Here is an 18363-nt window from a genome sequence, read left to right on the forward strand (position 1 = left end):
TGCTTTGCAGATGCTGCGTAACGCCTTTGCCTCTCTGGCTTGGCTCTTAGGTAGGAGTAAGGAAGAGCCTCCTCCAGCGTGCGGTACCGCGGGGAGCCCAGGCCGGGCTCAGGGGTACCTCCCCATCGCCCACATCAAGCACGAGTTAAAGCACGGCACCGGGTGCCCGGGGAGGCTTTAGGAAGAGTTACGCCAGCATCTCCACGAGGCATGCAGATCCCCCAGAGACTCTTCCAGCTTTTCCTTACGATTCCACGATGACGACAGCTATCAGATACCCTGGCCGATCCCCGCTGCTCCTGCTGTACAGAAGCAGCCAGAGATCAGACACCGCCGCGATGGGCGCAGGGGATGCCCCCGCGGCTCTGCCTCACCGCAGCAGCCCGTGTGCTCGCTGCCTGCTGTCAGATGCAACACCCAGAAACTTTTCTTTGAGTTTTATGATTTGCCTACGTCCCCTCCTCCGGTTCATACGTTCAGGCTAACGGAGGCTGGTCGGGGATGGATGGGTCGCTGGAGCGCAGGACAGCGATCGGCTTTTCTCCCAGCGCAGAGCACGCCGAGCCTGCTGCTGGGGAAAGCGATGGACAAGGAAAATTAAAAGGATGAACAGAGTAATAGTATGTTTGGAAGAAAATTAAAGATTTGCTCTTCAGATGTTCCAGGCGATGTAGTTAGCAGACAGCTGGCAAATGGGAGCGATTGGAGATGATGGAATAGATCAAATTATTTAAATGAGAAAAAATAAATTCGCCCTAGCCTAGCCCAGCAAGTTGACAAAGCAGCCTACTTATCCGCTGCATGTGCAGCCCTTTGTCTCTGTCACCGAGGTCATTAAACCCCCGGCTGCGCAGCCCGGGCTGGGCGCCCGCCCCCGGCTACCGGCGGCCCCGGCCCCGACCCCCCGCTCCCGCCCGCCGCCCCCGGAGCGGCCGGGCCCCGGCCCGAGCGATGCCGCCCCGGGGACACGGGGGACACAGGGGACAGCGGGACCCGCAGGGCCGCCGGGGACATCAGGGACAGCGGGGTCTCCGGGGACAGCGGGGCCCCCGGGAGGGCACCGGACGCCCCGCGATCCGGGGGGGCCGTCGGGGGCGGAGGGACGCGGGGACCCCCGGGGCTGCCGGTGCCCCCGCTGCCCCCCCCGCCGCCGGAGGGACCCCGGCCGCCTCCTGCCCGCCGCCCGCCGCCGGCGCTGCCCGCCCGGGGGGGCCCGCGGCGCCGGCCCTGCCCTCGGCCCGGGGGAGCGCCGGGGGGTGCGGGGGGTGTGCGGGGTGTGAGTGAGTGAGTGTGAGTGCGTGTGAGTGTGAGTGAGCGTGTGAGTGTGTGTGCGCGCGTGTGCGTGTGCGCGCTCCGCTCCGGGGCTTTGCGCGCGCCGCGCGCATCAGCGGTAGGAGGGGACAGAGCCGCTCCTGCGGGCGCACCGGCAGCCCCGGCTCCGCAGGTGCCGCCCGACCGGCACCGGCACCGCACGGCGCGGCGCGGCTCGGCTCGGCGCGGCTCGGCTCGGCTCGGCTCGGCGCGGCTCGGCACGGAGCGGCTGCCGCGGGACGGCCCGGCGCGGCCGCACTAAGATGTGCCATGAGCGGTCCGGCCTCGGCGCCGACCGGCCGCTCCGCCTGAGCCCCGGGCAGCAGCCGCCCGCTCCCCCGCTGCCCCTGGGGCCGTAGGGCCGCGCCGGCCCGCGCCCTCCCCAACGATGCCCCTTCTCTGGCCGGCTCTCCGCGGCGTGCTCTGGGAATACTGGGCAGCGCTCCTGGTCGGCGGCTTCTGGGGCCAGTGCTCGCACGGGATGCCGCATGTCATCCGGATAGGTAAGGCCGCCTCTCCCCGCGGGGCCGGGCCGGCGGCGGCGGGGCGAAGTTCCGGGCGCGGTGGCGGGGCGGGGGATGCGCTGCCCGGTGCCGGGAAGGGCGCTGCCGGCGGGCGCGGGGCGGCGAGGGGCCGTGTCCCGGCACGGGGGGACGGCTGCCGCCCCGCTGCCGAGGGGGCAGAGCGCCCGGTGCCAGCAGCCGCCCCGGGCACGCCGCGACGGGGATGCTGGGCAGGGTGCGGAGGGGAGAGGAGGGATGCTGAGCCCCCGGAGAGGGGAGATGCTGAGCCCGCGGAGAGGAAGGATCCTGAGCCTTCAGAGAGGAGGGATGCTGAACCCCTGGAGAAGGGGGCTGCGGTGCCCGATGCGAGGAGGGCTGCTGTGCCCCTGGAGAAGGGGATGCTGAGCCCCCGGAGAGGGGGGGTGCTGAGCCCCCGGAGAGGGGAGATGCTTTGCTCCCGGAGAGGGGAGATGCTGAGCCCCCGGAGAAGGAGGATGCTGAGCCCCCAGAGAGGAGGGATGCTCTGCCCCCAGAGAGGGGAGATGCTCTGCCCCTGGAGAAGGGGGCTGCGGTGCCCGGTGCGAGGAGGGCTGCCGTGCCCCTGGAGAAGGGGATGCTGTGTCCCCGGAGAGGGGGGGTGCTGAGCCCCCGGAGAGGGGAGATGCTTTGCTCCCAGAGAGGGGAGATGCTGAGCCTGCTACACGGAGGGCTGCGGTGCCCGGTGCGAGGAGAGGTGCTGTGCCAGTGCAAGGAGGGGTGCTGTGCCGCCGCGAGGAGAGGCGTTGAGCCTGCTGCAATAGGGGTGCTGTGCAGAGGTGCTTCGCCCCCGGGCCAGAGGTGCCCAGCACAAGGGCCGGGCAGTCTGGGGGGCCCGCGGCACCAGCCCTGCTGCCCAGAGGATGCCAGTGGGCTGGCTACGCCGCAGCCGCTGCTGAGGGCCAGGCGTGTTTCATTAAATTGCTGAGGTTCTGGGGAAAATTAATTTTTAATAATGTTACATAAAGTAATTGCACAGATAAGAGCTTGGGAAAGAGTCTACGATCTTTCTTTTTCTAATTAAACGAGATACTTGTTTTAAGCGTGTTATGTAAAGAACGGTGCTGATTTCCTGTTACATCCCGTGTACTTTGCCATCGGTACACATTCCCAGGGATTTGCTGTCTGCCCAGTAAAAATTATAAGGACAGGTTTACCTGTCTTTCCAGGGACCAGATTCTAACCCAGAAAAACTAGTGAAAACTGTATAGATTTGTGAATATTTTAAAGTGGAAAAAATGGGTCTGATTTATCCCAGTGCAACTGCACAGCAGCAATGTGAAAGCCAGTAAGAGAAAAATGCTTGTCCTGAGGGACAGCCGCTTTCTGAAGGGAAACACTGTCACCTCCAGCACGGTTTGGAGCGACCGCATGGCCCAGATCGTCTCACGGACAAGGGCTTGATTCCTGCAGGGTGAACATCTGCTCTCCCCTGGACTGCTGTGAACCAGGCTCTCCAGGCTGACGTGGCCCTGTGCATGTTGCGGTGCCAGAAGTGTTGGTGGAAAAGGTTAATGGACCTGCCTCTGGGGCCTGGGCCCGGGCGGCTGCTGAACTTTTACTCGAGCCAAGCTGCTTGGTATGCTCCGCCACAGCCTGGAACAGCTGGAAATGTTGTGTGCAACAGAAGCCCACTCCCAGGAAAGCTCCCGTTGCTGCTGACGCCGGGCTTTGCCAGTCCCACCACGCGAGCAGGGGAGGAGGCGTCCCGCTGCGCCGTGGTAGAGCCCCCCCGTCGATCACCAGCCCGTCCCCACCGAGAGCACCGCAGTGCGAACGGGTCCCAGGGCGCAGATCCCCGTCGGGACCGTAAGCCGGGTGCTTGGGGGGGTCCTGTCGCAGCCGGGAGCGCTGGGCTTGCAGCTCGTCCTGCTTTCGGCTTGGCAGCAGCGGGCCTGATTCTTGGTGGGCAGACCCCGCGTGCTGCCAGGCTGATGCTCCGGAGGCGGCGTGCAGGGGGCTGCCGCTGCGCAAGCAGACGCTCGCAGGGGAACGGGCTGAAGTCGCGGGGGGGTGCCGAGACCTCTGGGAATACCAGCGTGGCTCGTGGGAGGCGTTTGGGCCCAGGAGCATCCCTGTGGCTCCGTGGAGATGTTTAGCCTCACGTCCAGGTGCCTCAGTTGTCCTGAAAATGGATTTTCTAGCCAGGGATCGAAGCAATCGCACAAAAGGCTGGAGGAGCTTTCAACCCGGCAACTGCTGCCAGCCCTTCACCGAGATCACTTGGGTTTGCTGTAGCTCCGCTCCCCTCCACCTGCGGCTCCCCGGCTCGGCGGCCACCCCGGGAGCAGGGCGAGGGGGTGACCCGCGCTGGGCTGGTGCAAAGGCAGCGAGGTGGTGGGCAGGCAGGCAGGCAGGCGGGCAGGCAGGCAGGCAGGCGGGCAGGCAGGGCTGCCCGCCATGGGAGCACTGCTGTGCACCGCCTCTGCCAGCACCGCCGTGCCTTCCGCAGCAGCGGCCTTGCTTTAATTGCTGAGAAATACCCTAAGATCCAGCACCTCATTTAGCCTTTTTCTTGATCAGTAAAAGAAGAAACTTAAAGATCAGAAAAAGGCTTTAAACGGGGCTGCGGGGAGACCTGTGTTTACCTTCGCTCTCAGCTAAAACTGGCATAATTTTGACCTCTTTTACAGCCCACTGGAAAATTGCAGCTTTTTCCCCCTGCATTAATTTGTGCAAAGCTGCCTTGGCTTTCAAGTAATTCTTTTAATTATTAGGTTATGCCAAGAAGTGGAGAACACTTAAATAAGTATTGTTTTGGAACTGAAAATCAAACCAGAGAGAAAATAGGTAACTTTTCAAAGCTCTCGTGTTTTCCTGTGAAGCTGACTATTAAAATAAATACAGGGAGAGATATCAAAGAAAGGGAAGGAAGAGCCAAAAGCACTCTTTCTCTCACGAGTAAAATATAAATATTTAGTCTACACATCTAAACATAATCCATACATATACGTGTACAAAGGAAATCTGTGCCTCGTTGCTGGATTTTTTTTATTAAGTAGGAGTTTGTATCTGAAGCTTATTCAACAGCTGTTCAATTATTATGCAATCTGTTAAATATTTGAAAATGCTGTATCAGAAAACACCATCTAGACCGGCTGCACGCTCAAGGTGCTCAATTCGGCTCCGAGTTATTCTGGTGTGAAGACAGATAACTGCAACGGTGTGAGTGGAGTTACTCCGTGTTTACACCACTGTGACTGAGCTGTAGTCTGTGAGGCTGCCAGCCCTGGCTGCGGCTGAGATCAGTGAGATTATACCTGTTATTAAGTGCTGCACTGAGCAGCCGAGTATTTGCAATATCGTGCCCCTCATATAGTAAAAGCAGTGAGCAGAAGATGATTAAGCTACCGTAGATAGCCTATTTATCTAACCTTTCTCTTAGATTAAAAAGCAGTAGTAGCACCCCCTCAAAGTGACAGACGAGAGCTTGATGCCATTTTGCAGAGCCTGGTGGCACGGGCCCTCACAAAGCAAGGCGGGAGGACTGGAATCGGTGTCCCGGGGGGAGCCCGAAGGACTGGCGTTTCGTAGCAGACCCGTTTCCATTGCCGTGCTTTCCTGAAGCATCATCAGAAATTACTCCGAGTGATTATTTTGATGGATGATGTGTTAGCAGGATATACGTGCAGATCAGATGGATGCCAACGGTTTGAGATTAATAAGTAATTGTAAAAAATAGACCACAGGAGTCGTCATTCCAATTTTAGCACTCGCATTTGTTGATTAGTGGGTTGGTTTGTATTCAAGTGCTGCTGAGGGGGTGACACCGAAGCCGTGCAGCCACCGCTCCCCTTGGCCGGCCCTGCTGCGGAAGCGGCGGCTGCCACCCTGCCTGCGGGCGGGTGGTGAGGGCAGGGGCTGCGGCCAGGTCCCCCCGCCCCGGCGGCACGCTCGCCTTGCCCTTCCTCTGCAGCAGAAGTGTGCTGTGCCTGGGGGGGATTTCATTTTGCTTTCTACATTTTTAAAAGGAATCACCTTCACCCCGCGTTCTTGCTCTTGTTCTTTTTTTTTTTCTTTTTTTACTAAGGTTATATTCCCACTGATATTTGTGGCAATAATTACACCTCAAGCATGTTTGAAAGTCCCAGCCTTGTATCACTGAGGTCGCTGTGAACAGGATCGGGCTCCAGCTAAGCTTTTAAACAAACAGTCCTGCATGGAGGAATTCATTGGATTTGATTTCTTGTAGTCTCTTTCTAAGCTGTGTTTGCATAGAGAAGGGGTCAGGGCATCGATTGTTTGTATGATTTGCAAGTAACACAGAAAAGACAATCAAAGTGGATTGGAGTCTGTGAGGAAAAAAAATCATTGATTATTTTATACAAATACACAGAAAACAAACTCTGTGGATAATTATCCTCCTCTGTGTGACTGGCTTTTCTGAGGCTTATTATGCCTGTCTGGAATTTTATTTTGAAATCACCTTCCTACACTCTGCAAACGAAGTTTTATTTTTAAAAATGAAGGCAGAAGCAGGCTTTTCCAGGCTAAAAAAGGCAGTGCCCACAGGGCTGGGAGCTGCACGGCTGTGGGGTGTGAGGATGCTGGAGGGGTAATCCTCAGAAAGGCAGCTCGAGTGTTTTTCTGTTCGGCTCAAGCTTGATGACGGGTTTGCTGGTGTCCTTCGGGGAGGGTGGCAGGACGGCCCAGCCCGGCTCTCCGGCCGGGGCTGCGGCGTTGGGTGGCAGCGGGGTGCGAGAGGGGCCGGAGCCCCACCTGCACACGCTGCCCCGTGGGTGGGGGGTTTCTCACCCCGAAAGCGGGGCGCACGCTGACCGAGACTCGCCTTTTTCCCCTTTCCCTCCAAACCGATTGCAGTGCGTGTTTGCCCGCTGTCCGAGCCCCGTGGGCAGCCGCCGGGCGCTGCCGGCCGGTGAGGGTGCGGTGGCAGAGCCGAGGGGGCCCGAGCCCCCGCCCGGGGCCTGGGGGTCACCGAGTGCGAAGCAACGAGAAATTGCTCTCCGTGGTTGGCGAGGCGATGAAACGCGGCGGGGTAGGAGCAGGCAGAAATTGAACTGAGAGGGATACGTTTCCCCCTCCCCGAAGCAAATAGCTTCAGAGAAGCAGCTTCACAGCACCTGAGACCAGCCCGCAGGCTCAGCAAACGTTAATTGGGGGAATCTTCCCTGCGGGCAGCCTGGCTGCCCCCATCCCTGCCATTTGCTCCCCAGTTTGGAGCAGAAGCACACAGAAAGCAGGGCTGGGTTTCCCCTGGCCCAGAGGCACCAAGCCCAGGGCCGGGAGCGGGCTCGGACGGAGCCCCGTGTGCTGCGGGTGGGGGTCTGCAGCGGTGCCGATGCCGTCTCACACGGGTGCCAGGGATGAGGATCTGGCCCCCGAGCCTCCTGGGGCCGAGCACCTCGAGGGGCTGCTGCAGGATCCTGCTTTCTGCATGTTCACCGTTGCAAGTAAAGTGCTGGTTTTGGTTTGGTTTGGTTTGGTTTTCCTGGTTTTAAATCACTCTTATTGCCTTTGTGGCTTCTCCTGCATTTCCACGTGTTTTCTGTGGCCGCGCACCCATTGTTCAAGCGTTTAATGGTTGATAAAGTTATTTCAGGTCATGAGATGCTTTGTGTGTCAGATAACGTATTCTAGTAATTTCAGCAGGATATAAGGGTGGCAGTGTAAATTGTTTGGTGGTAAATTAATTCTGAATACATTTGAATAACAATGTTACCTCTTGATCGCAGAATAGTCTAATTATTTGATCTTGGCATCCTCTTGAGAACTTCATACAGGAAATTAAGATCAAACCACAAACCAGAAAAAAAACAGACCCTCATTCATCATAGGGCAGGAGTACCGCCAAAATAAACAGACCTACTTAGTGCCGGGCTGCTTCCTCGGGGCGGGCACGTTCCCCCGACCGCGTGCACCAGCACGTCGCCATCGACGTGGTTTACGCGGGGCTTGAGGGGTGAAGGAGCCTGGCGCGGGCTGTGCGGTGGCTGCTCTGCCCCGCGCCCGCCTCTGCAGCGGGGGACGCGCGCCTCCGCGGGGACGGCTGCCGGCTCCTGCCGCCGTCCCGCTTTTGGTGTTATCACCAGCAGGTGCCAATCCGCTGCCACCGCTTCAAACTTAATTTCTCCGTCTCTGGATGTTTTTATTGATGAAACTAAACGGAGGTTGATATTATGAAAAGGTTTCTGTAAAGCCTTCACGACACAGTCGTGCACAGAGCAATACTAAACGTAACTCAATCTCCAGCAAAGTTGGGTCTGTCTTGTCCGGGTAAATGAAGTGCTCCTTTGCTACAGATCAGCAGCGTCGCTAAATTAGCAATCCTAAATGAAATCCAGCTTTTCCTTCTCTCGTCTGCTGTCAGTGTGATGCCCGAAGTCAGCCGGGCCCGGCATCGGCAGAGGGCACTGTGCCTCGCCGGCTCTCGCCCTGCCGGGTGTCCTGGCCACCTTCTCCTCCCAGCTCCTGCGGGCTGCTGCCTTGTGTTAGCTCTCATCACTGACTGGCATGGAGCAGCTCTGCCAGAACAGCTACGACGCTGGAGTCTCTCGTGGAGACACAATATCAAATAAAAGCCGACACCGCACAGTCTGTTTGTAGCAAGCATTAAGCCTCGTAATCCAATGTACTGCGTTTCTCCACCAGTTACGCTGTGCAATCTCCTTTCCCTCGTTTTGGCTAGAGGTTTAATGTGATGCCGTCTAGACTTTTTTCCTTTGCATGCTCAGAAGACAGGCTGCTGGAAGTCTCTGGCGAAGGCAGATAACGAGTTGAAAGCCCCAGAACTCCATGGGCGAGGGGGGAGAGAGGCAGATGTTGGAGAGGAGCTGAGGGCTGAACGCGAGGATAAAAACTGCGCTATGGCGATGTCGCCAAAGGGAATAGATGTGAAATGAGGAGCGCTGGTTGTCGCAGAGCCATGAGGATCGAAGTCGCTGTGACTGCAGACGTTGCTGTTTGCAGTGGCTGCACGGGGGATCCTGACGCTCCAGCAGTGAATCCTGCGGGCTGCTGTGCCCCTCAGAGACTCAAGCCTGGTTTTTCAGGCAGGGATTGTCTCGGTTTGGGCTGATGTAGAGAGGATTCAGATGTGATGGGACTTTGTGCGTTACTACTGCTGTTCATTAACAGTAAAACCAGGGATAACGTGCTGGTATTTATCACTCATAATAAACCCTAAAATACAAGCAGGTCCTTACCACAAGTAAGAGCCCTCAACGCAGGTGGAAGGCTCAGCTCACTGCTTTGTCTTTGCTCCAGCACCAGCTTTTCTTTGTGGCTGCCTCTGTTAACCCCTTTGCTCTGGCCTCCTGCTGCCCCCCCTTGCTGTGCTGCCCCGCAAGGAACCTTCCTCTGACGTTCCAGCTTCATTGCGCCGGATTGCGCTACGAGCCGCTCGCCATGGCGAGTGTTACCTGGCTGCTAGCAGCATCAGTCCTTGTCCGCAGCAAGACACTGTGCATAAATACACGAATACGGATGCGACTGCTCCGTTATTTCTGGGAGGGAAGATAAGCAGGAAAATGCCGTTGGGTTGCAAACACCGCTCGGGAGAGCCGGGGGGTACCCGTGCGTCAGAGGCAATCCCCAGCGCTGCTCCGAACTTCCCCCTGCACACGCCGGATTGTTCAGCCTCTGCAGCAGTGTAAATAAGGCTGGGAAAGCAAACACTGGCTATTGGTGACAGAAGGCCACTTTGCTTTATCTGTATTATTTAATATTTTAGCCCAGGGACCTGGTCAGACTTTGGTTTTGTTGCTGTGCCCCAGCCAACAACCAGCACCCCACAGCGTGGGGTCAAATGCCTGGAATAAAAATCAGAATTGTGAAGTAGGAAGGGAGCAACCGGCACATTCGGTATTACCTCCTTGGGCTTGGGACAGTCAGGAAAGCATCGGGACCTGGAAAGCAGCCAGAAGGACTGGGCTTCAAAAGACTTGCACTGCGCGGGTATGGCCGCAGAGTGATCTTGGCTGGGCACGCACCTCTCCATCGCCCGAGGTCTCGGGGTGTAGAAGGCAGTCGGTGGCACTGCCGCAGCTGCACGGCGTCTGAGAGCAGTGCTGCGGCGTGCAGCATCACCGCGGGTCACCCTTCTCGGGCTGTCACAATACGGATTACCTGTTGCACACAGTTGCGGGGGATAGCAAACACCTCAACGCTTTCATTTTTCAAACAGCAAGCCGGGCCGTGCTAATTCACCTAGGACAGTTTTTCTCCACCACGTGTGATGTAGAAGGCCCACCAGTTATTTCACTTTATGAGGCTGTTTTCTGTCACTGTGCACTGCTGGTAGATACTCCGCCGGCACGGAACCCGTCCTGCTGGGGATGCAGGAAAGGAGGGAGGCAGAGGGATCTCGGGAAGCCGGACAACCCGAGCAGGGCAGAGCAGCGCGATCGGTAGCCTCAGGTAACGAGGCAGCAGCACGGGAAGAGAGGGTTCCCTTGGCGATCACAGAGTTTAAAATAATGAGATGAAGAGGATGCTGTGGGAGTGGTGGCGTAAATCTGCCACGATGCTCAATAGCGCAAAAGGAAAAGAGGAGGGAAAAGCAAATACAAGATTTCTGGCTTCTTGATTAGAGGTTCCCTAAAGGGGGAGGCGGCACAGTCTGGCACGGGGAGGAGAGAGGCTGCTCGGTAACTGCTCCCTGGAAAAGTCTCTCTGGTGAGACACAGGGTGCTGCGTGATGGTGATAAACTGGAAAGATCTGGGCACAGGAGATTTTGGGAACGGGCTCTGGTTTTCAGCTGTAATTTGCTCTTGCCTGTGCCCTCTGGATTTGCAGGTAAAGGCTCTCCCAGGCAGCCCCAAAGATGCTGTAACGCATTTTGTCAGCTGCCTGGGCCAGAGCATGACTCCGGTGTGAGATGGCTCACATGGGTATCGCATAGCAGGAGCACATGGAGTAGTCCTGCCAGCCTCCCTAGGCAAGCCCACAGTCCAGGGCAGCGCGAAAGTGCCCCTCCACCTCGCACCGGACACCAGCGCTGCTGGTGAAGGTCTGGAGAGGCACTGGTTGGTGCCTGGCCCGGCCCTCAGCCCTGCTGGGAACCGACGCACCAAAGACTCACCCACCTGCAGAAAAAGCCCCCCCGTTTGCATTTTTTTCTTTGAAGCACAGCCTGACCTTCTCGCTCAAGTCACGCTAAGCTTAACACCAAAATAAGGAGTATTTGCACCTCCGATTACGAGATTAGTCTGTGTAGTTACTGAGTCAGAAAAACATCCCTGTTCAGGAAAGTTTTTAAGCAGACATATAAACCAGCTAATATCAAGGGAATAAAACAAAGACTTAACATGACATAAGCGTTCAGATGGATTCTTGAATTTGGGACTTGCACTTCGCTCATCACTCTGGGAACTGGGCACCCAGGGATCCCCGCTAGGGCGTATCCAGATTCCCAGGTACCGGAGCACTAAACACATTACAAAGGCTTTTGAGACCGATTGATTTAAATTAGCCTCCCATCCTTGACACCTGCAAACAGTAGCTTCAGGAGCATTCAGTAGTGCCACTGCAGCAGTTCGGCTTATAACGGTGGTTCGTATGTCCGATAAGGAATGGGAAGAGGCCATTGACTGCTCTCGCATAGGCCACTGGATGCTCATTAGCTGGTAATGACAGCTGATTGCTACAGCATGTCCTTTGTTCAAACTGGGGGCTTGGAGGTGAACAGACCAGCTCTTTGAACTCACCGGTACCCGGGGGAATAGGAACATAAGCTGTTCTTAAAATAACGGAGCTGGTACTGCAAAATCCAAATTCGATTAAAGATGTGGAAGTGTATGGTGAGAGAACCAGCATTAGCTGTGGGCGGCTCTCTCCCACTTTAATGAATAGATGGCTGTCATCTCTTACTTATCTCCCAGGATGAAACAGTAAATAAAATCTGGTATAACCCACAAATTTAGCTGAGTTACGGCTGTCTATTGGGACTGAAGTGTTAGACTTGTTGGTTCGTTTTGCAGTGAATTCAAAGCACTCAGAAGGAAGTCACAGCAGTGATTTTAAATTCCACCCCCTGCGAGACACCGCGCCTGCCTGAGCACACGGGCTGAGGGGATTTTTCCCTGGCTGCGGCAGAAGTTGTGTATTAGAAACACGGATGATTTTGTTATGAATGAAGCAAATGGCTACAGCACGTGCTTAGCAGAGGATCTGAGAAGAGGTTTTCGCATGAAGGACAGACGGAGGCTTTGCTTTGGGAGCTGCAGCTCCAGCTTTGCTCGCGGGGTACAAGGCCGCCCTGCCGGCACGGGCGCTCCTCGGGGCCGCGCTGCGAACCTGAAACGGCGTCTGCCGAAAGGGAGCTGCTCCGCTGGAAAGCTGGCCTTTAAGTCGTCAGTGAAGAATAATGCGTGTGTCTGTATCGCTACGGTGTCTGGGAATTTGAAAAAAAGATGGCTGTTTTCATCGCCGTATAAATAAAGGTTTTCTTTAACCGAGCAGGTGCTGCTCGGTCTGAGCCGCTCTGATTCATGCCTCACTGGAGGGGAATTATTAATCTCTCATATTCTGCACACGGGTGGCTGGTATATATTTTCTAGGAAAAATTAGAGCAGGTCAAGACCATTTCCTAACAGTTTCTATAACCATTTGCATTTTTATGTACCCGGGAAGAGTCCTGACGGTGTAACAGGACCGCTGCTCTTTGGGTGACGGCTGGTCACAGCGGCAGGGTCTGGATCCTCCATGGTGGAGAAGGAAAGACAAACTATCCTCAAAGAGCACCGTATCAGCTAATCTCTCGTTGCCTTCCTTGCCTTCTACTTTGCAGTGCAGGCAGCAGAGTTTCTTGGGCAAGACGGCGGTTTCCAGGGAATTCATGTATTTGCCTTCTGGGGCAGTGTCAGACCTGTAGGACACTTGGCAAATAACATCTCGCAGCAGTTCTCAGTCACTGCCAACACATGACTTGGAGCAGTTGCTCTGTTTTCTGTGTTGAGAGTCCCAGGAACATTATGGTACCGTGATGTGACCTGGAGATTTTTAGAAATAACTCAGCTCGGCAATATCATAGTCATAACTTGCAGGAATATTTGTATTGTCTCCTCCAGATTCCTGTTACAGGAATTCTATCACAGACTATTTCAAATGCTTTTACCAAGAGAAAGCATCCAGCCATTAGGTATTTCCTTTCGAAAGCATGTCTGTTAGCTTAGCTTTTGCTGTTATTTATTAATACTGCTATAAGGCATTTCAATGACATGCTTTGCCTGAGTTTTTTAAAAGCCTCTGACTTCACCTCGTTCCTGCTCCTTTCCTTCGGAAGCAGAAGTAGGCTCGCTACTGAGAAAGAAACATGAGCCAAACCTGCCCAAGCCAGGCCCAGAAAACCTGCTGGCCAGATCTCCGGAGGGACACAGGGGTGGATGGCTTCTCCGAGTTCTAGATATTCCATTTTTCATTTCGATTTTCCTTTGTTCTCCTTTTTCGCTCCGATTCCCGTGATGGTCCCGCTCCCTCTGCTCTGCTCTCACTCCGCACCCCGCAGCTCGGGTGCCTGCTGGCGGCTCCTGGTGCGCGGGCAGGTTCTTCCCCTCCGTACGCCGCTGGCGCGGGGTGCTCCCCGCTCCTGAGCCCAGCGCACGGCAGGCTGTGAATCAGAGCCCCCGTGCAGCCTCCTATCTGCTGCCGCGTTTTGGGGCACTTTCTTCCTCTCCGGTGATCTTCTGCGGCTGCCGCAGCTCGGCTGCCGCCGGTGCTGTACGGCAGCATCCCGGCGCAGGGTGCGAGCGCCGGGCCATGGGGCTCTGCCGGGGCACCCTGCCCGCTGGCAGCACGCCGCTCGCCGCAGGAGCGGCCGGAGCAGCCACGCAAGGAAGGTTCACTTCCTAGAGAGCTTTGGGAAGGAAAAGCGGTCATTTAGCACTCCAGAAATGCAAGATGATGTTCCTTCACTGGATGTGCAGCAAAAGGTACATAATGATTAACCTTAAAAGTATAAGCTGCTTCTTTGCCTGTGCAAGACAGATTTATAATATTTTCTCTTTCTTTTTAACACTGGATTTTAGTGCAGATGGTGATTTATTGAATAATCAATTTCTTTATCTATGTAATACATTAAAGTGATCCATCAATGCCAGGTAATCAATCCGGCTTGGGATTTTAAGTGTGTAAGAGTGTATGTATGCGTACTTGTAGATATATTTTCATCCCGTATCGTTGTCAGGCCAAATAACATCTCCCTTTCTGTGCTCCTTTCCCAGTGACTTTTGTTTATGGTGTGTAAAAGAAAATCACGACATTATATTACACCTTGTAAGTTTTACGGTACTTGAGAGGTTTATGCGGTATGAATGTAAAGGGCAATGCAATAATGCAAAGGGCAGTGAGACATTTTTAAGCACAGAAGGATACACACGGAGCTGCAGAGATAAATCTGGGCGGATAATCATCCCACAGTGTCTCTCCTATTTATGAGAGAAAAAGGCATTCACTGCAAATCATGCTTCAGGTCACTTTTGCCCTGGTCTCTGGCTCTGCTTTGCATTACAGGCTGCTTAAATTGTTCTTAGTCTAATTTGGGCTCTCTGCCCTGGTACGCTGCCCGTGCTCTGCTCTGTCCCGCGCCCAGCGGAGGTGGGCTCACCCCGGCGAAGGACGATGTAATTCCCCATCAGCTTCGTGGTACGTTGGTCTTGGCCAGTTCAAGGACTTGAGTAAATGGAAGATCGTTTGGCTGTCCTCTGTGAGTTTGAAAGAGCTGATCTAGAGAATTAACCATGGGGGGAAGCAAGAGGAATCAAAATTACCAAGCCTGAAGCTTACAGATAGTGTAGGTGAGGAAGAAGAGCCTGGGTCCAAAGTCTCCCCACAGCTGGGGTGTTTGCTGCCGGAGCCTGCTCAGCTTGAGCTGGCCAGAAAACTGCCCCCGAGCACAGGTCTGGGAATTTCAGCAGAGCGACTGTCCGTACGAAGAGAGAAACTGCACAGCATCTTGCTGGTGTTGGATTCCTTAAACAATCAAGCAAATGAATCCTTCTCAAATGTGAATATTCAGAATTCAGCATTGGTAATTAGCAGTAGAACTGGAGCAAAAATGTCATTACTTTTTGAGGTCAAGATAAGTTTTATACATAGGTCACTGTTCCATGTGCTTCATTCAAAATCCAATTTGTTTTGTGGGCTTTCGATGGCAGAAACGCTGATTATTTTACTATCTCCACATGTTCAGTACTTTTGGTTGCAGGAAAAGATTTTGCCTTAATTACTTTCAGTTTTAACTGTCTGGCACAGAGACAGGATTTTCCCCATTTGAACCATCTCATCAGAAGTTGAAAACTTAACTGGAGACTGGAAATCTCGAGACGGGGCAAAGCCCCGTGGCGTTCGCAGGGTGCAGAGGCAGGCTGATGGCTTGGCCCCGTGTTTCCCAGCCGCGCCGATGGCAGCTTTCCCGCAAGGCGCTTTTAAAGCCCGCGCTCGGCAGCTCAAACCGGAGCTGGCGAAGCCAGGGCAGGCACGCGCCTGGGCTGCGAGGAGGGGAGAGGAGAAGCCGCAGGAAAATCCTCCGAATCCTCGTCCCTCTCCTCGGGACCCCAGTTCTGCCGGGCCTGCGACCTCCGCAGGGCTCGCTGCAGAGACCCGCGCCTGCCGCACCTCAGGATGCCATCGCTGTTCAGGGGTTTTTTTTGCAGTAATGCTATTACCATTTTAAGCTGAAACAGGGACCTGTAAAAAGGAGGTTCTTGATTTAAATTTCTGGTCTATAAAATCTTAAAGATCTGTTCTTCCTTTATAGGGAAAGAAAACCATTTTCTTCCTCATTTTATGCACTTTTCTTCTGACGGATTTTTATTTCTGCAAGATCAGTTTTTGTCGTCTTTACTTAGAAGAAATTCAAAATGAGTCCTTGGACGTTTAGCTTCAGGGTGATAGCTGGGCTTGGCTCATAATATTCGAATGGAAATAGGATCTTCAGTTTCTTTTCCTATTCATCTCCATCGTGGGGAAAGGGTTAGCCAGAAAGCGTGGTGCATGATCTTAGATAAGCCGATAACATTTTTTTAAAATGCAGAGCTTGTCTTTGCACAGATTATCAACTTCACTTAAGATTAAAGTTACAAAGAAAAGTGTCGAATATAAACAATCCTCTGTTCTTCTAGCAGCTACCTCCAATCCCAGCAGTGTGTCTCAATAGACAAGACTGACTTTGTACAGGCGCCCATCTATTTATAAACTGATCAGTAAAAAGATAGTTATATCCATATTTACTTAATTTTCTTGTACATTAATGGGGCGGTGGTTATTTGAGGAAAAACATGAGATATTTTCTCGTCTGCAGTTAACTTTATACGTTAAATGTGGCAATTTCAGTTGCTGGATCCATTTCTCCCAATTAGAGGGAGAGCAATGGCATACTAAAATCTGAAACCCAGCCTAATTTGCATATCCTTATCTCTACGTTATGAATTCGCATTTAGTTTTAGTACTTTTTGGAGGCAATTCTAACCTAATTAACTTTCACTTTCGTTCCCTCTCTCTCTCTCACTCCAAGGATCCCCCCATACCATGCCATGAGCGAAGCAACAGCTCAGCCACGCAGATGAGCCACAAGAACAGCCCGCGATCCTTGGTCAGGATTAACCTTGGCAGATGCGACCTGCCACTTAGTCTTGCCTAAATAATAGCCCCAGCCCCTTGCGTCGCAGCTCCCCCCACGCTATCTTCATTTCGGATGCTGAACTCCGCTCTTCACCCTCTGGCCTCAAAAGTGGAGGGAGGAAATTAATGCAGTTGAAATCTCGAACAAGCTGTACTTTCTCCTATTTTAAGAAAAAACTGCATTCACAGGCTTCCTCAGCAGCTGGTTGGGATTTTTGCTTATTGCCAGTGCTTGGAAACAAAACGCTCAACATGTTCCTTGTGCCACCGGCCTGGGTGACGGCACTGCTCTTGCGCACGCCACGCCGGCTGCGGTTACGCACCCACCCCGCGCAGATGAGCTGACCTGGGAGTTCTCCCCCAGCCTGGTGACCGTCTATATTTAGTCCTGGCCCAGGAGTCTGATCTATATTTTTTGACTGCATTATTAAGGTCATTCTGTGTGGTGACATGATTCTTTGTGCTTTGTGAGTGTTTGTGGGGAAACCTATTTCCATATGAATTATGAAAGTTTATGCAACAGGGCTGTAATTCGTAAATTGTTATGACAGCAGTATTTTGAAAGAAAACACAGAGAAACCAGGGTAATAAAACTTGCCATTAAGGGAGTGGACTTGTGAGTCCTGGAAAGAATTCTTGTCCAAGGATTATTTATGATCATTACACACCAAAATGTGTTTTTGCATTTTTATTGCTAGCAAATTACTTGTAAACCCACTAGGGAGCTAATGATTTTTCCTCTGCGGCCATGCTACTTCATTGTGATTTTTTTATATACACATTTTTGCGACCAGTTAAGCCATCACTTTTGATTTATAACAACAATAATTATCTCTAAATAGCCTGGGTGTTAAAGGGTTAACCATCCTTTGATTTCAGCTGACAAAAACTACATGACAGTGATGGATTTCAAAGGGAGAACGGCTGGTGGTGCCTGGGCAGGATTTTCTGGATTGCTTTAATGGTGCTAACTACCTCTAATGGGGAGCACGGATTATTTATGTTCTTCAGTAGCTTCTCCTTCATTTCAGTGCACTTGGTTGAAGATTCCCAATTTCTTGGCTTCTTCATTAGTGTTACCTATTCAACAGTGCAGAGTAATGGAAGCGACTTACTTCAGAAAGCAGCATTTGAATTCAGGTTCCTTTACAGGAGCAGAAAAGGAGTAGGAGGCTCTGGGCAGCTCCAATTAGAAGGTGGGAGCAGGGGCAAGATTTTCGAGACGTTTCCGTCTCCCCCCGGGCCAGCAGGCACAGGTCTGCGGGGCTCGGAGCCCCAGCGAGCGGTCGGCTCCGCGCGTCCCACCTGCATCGCCTGCTCCCGTGCTCCAGTCACCCAGCGCCGGCTGCTGGTGCTAAAGCGGCCTGGATGCGACCCCGACAGTACAGCTGCTCCCCTCTCCATAGCACGCGGCGGATTTTCCAGCCCCGCGTTCCCGAAGGGCCTCTGTGCACAGAGCCTGGTGCGGCCGTCGCTGCTGCTGCTGCTGCGCTTGGCGGGGCCTCCTCCGTACGCCCTCTCCTCCGAACGCCGAGGCACTCGCTCTGTGCCGCGGGTGCCCGCTTACAGACCAGCAGCCGTTTACCCAATTACCCCTCCGGATCCACTAATAATTCACTGTAAGAACACCGCGGCTGCAGAGAGCAGCAGGAGGCTCAAGATCAACCTTAATACGAAGGTTAAGTGAGTCCTAAATTATTCACTGCCGTGGTTACGGGGGTGATGACACCCGTTGTTTCTGGTGTGCCCTCTTAGAAAGACCCTCCTGGTGCAACAGAGGTGCCAGGCACCAAAGCTTGGTGGCAGGCCACCTACTGCTGTCCCTCCTGGAGCCCTTCACCCCGAGCTGGTGTCCCTGGGCACAAGCAGCAAATGGATGGAAACGTTTGTTAGATTTTGGGGATCGTGGGACGTTTCTATGTTCATTACCAATGT

At 53.8% G+C, this 18363-nt stretch overlaps 1 protein-coding gene across 1 annotated transcript in view; it reads left to right on the top strand.

Annotated features, from left to right (window-relative positions):
* Positions 1-1699: 1699 nt before the first annotated feature.
* Positions 1700-18363, top strand: part of GRIK3 (glutamate ionotropic receptor kainate type subunit 3) — a gene marked incomplete at both ends in the record, with an annotated part of 121657 nt that continues 104993 nt past the window's right edge. The window contains one exon of the mRNA XM_082329383.1: positions 1700-1814. Within this exon, the coding sequence (XP_082185509.1) occupies positions 1700-1814 (115 nt within the window). The remainder of the gene's footprint in view (positions 1815-18363) is intronic.

Source organism: Platalea leucorodia (genome assembly GCF_965183815.1).
Source record: "Platalea leucorodia genome assembly, chromosome: 18".
Lineage (NCBI taxonomy): Eukaryota > Metazoa > Chordata > Aves > Pelecaniformes > Threskiornithidae > Platalea > Platalea leucorodia.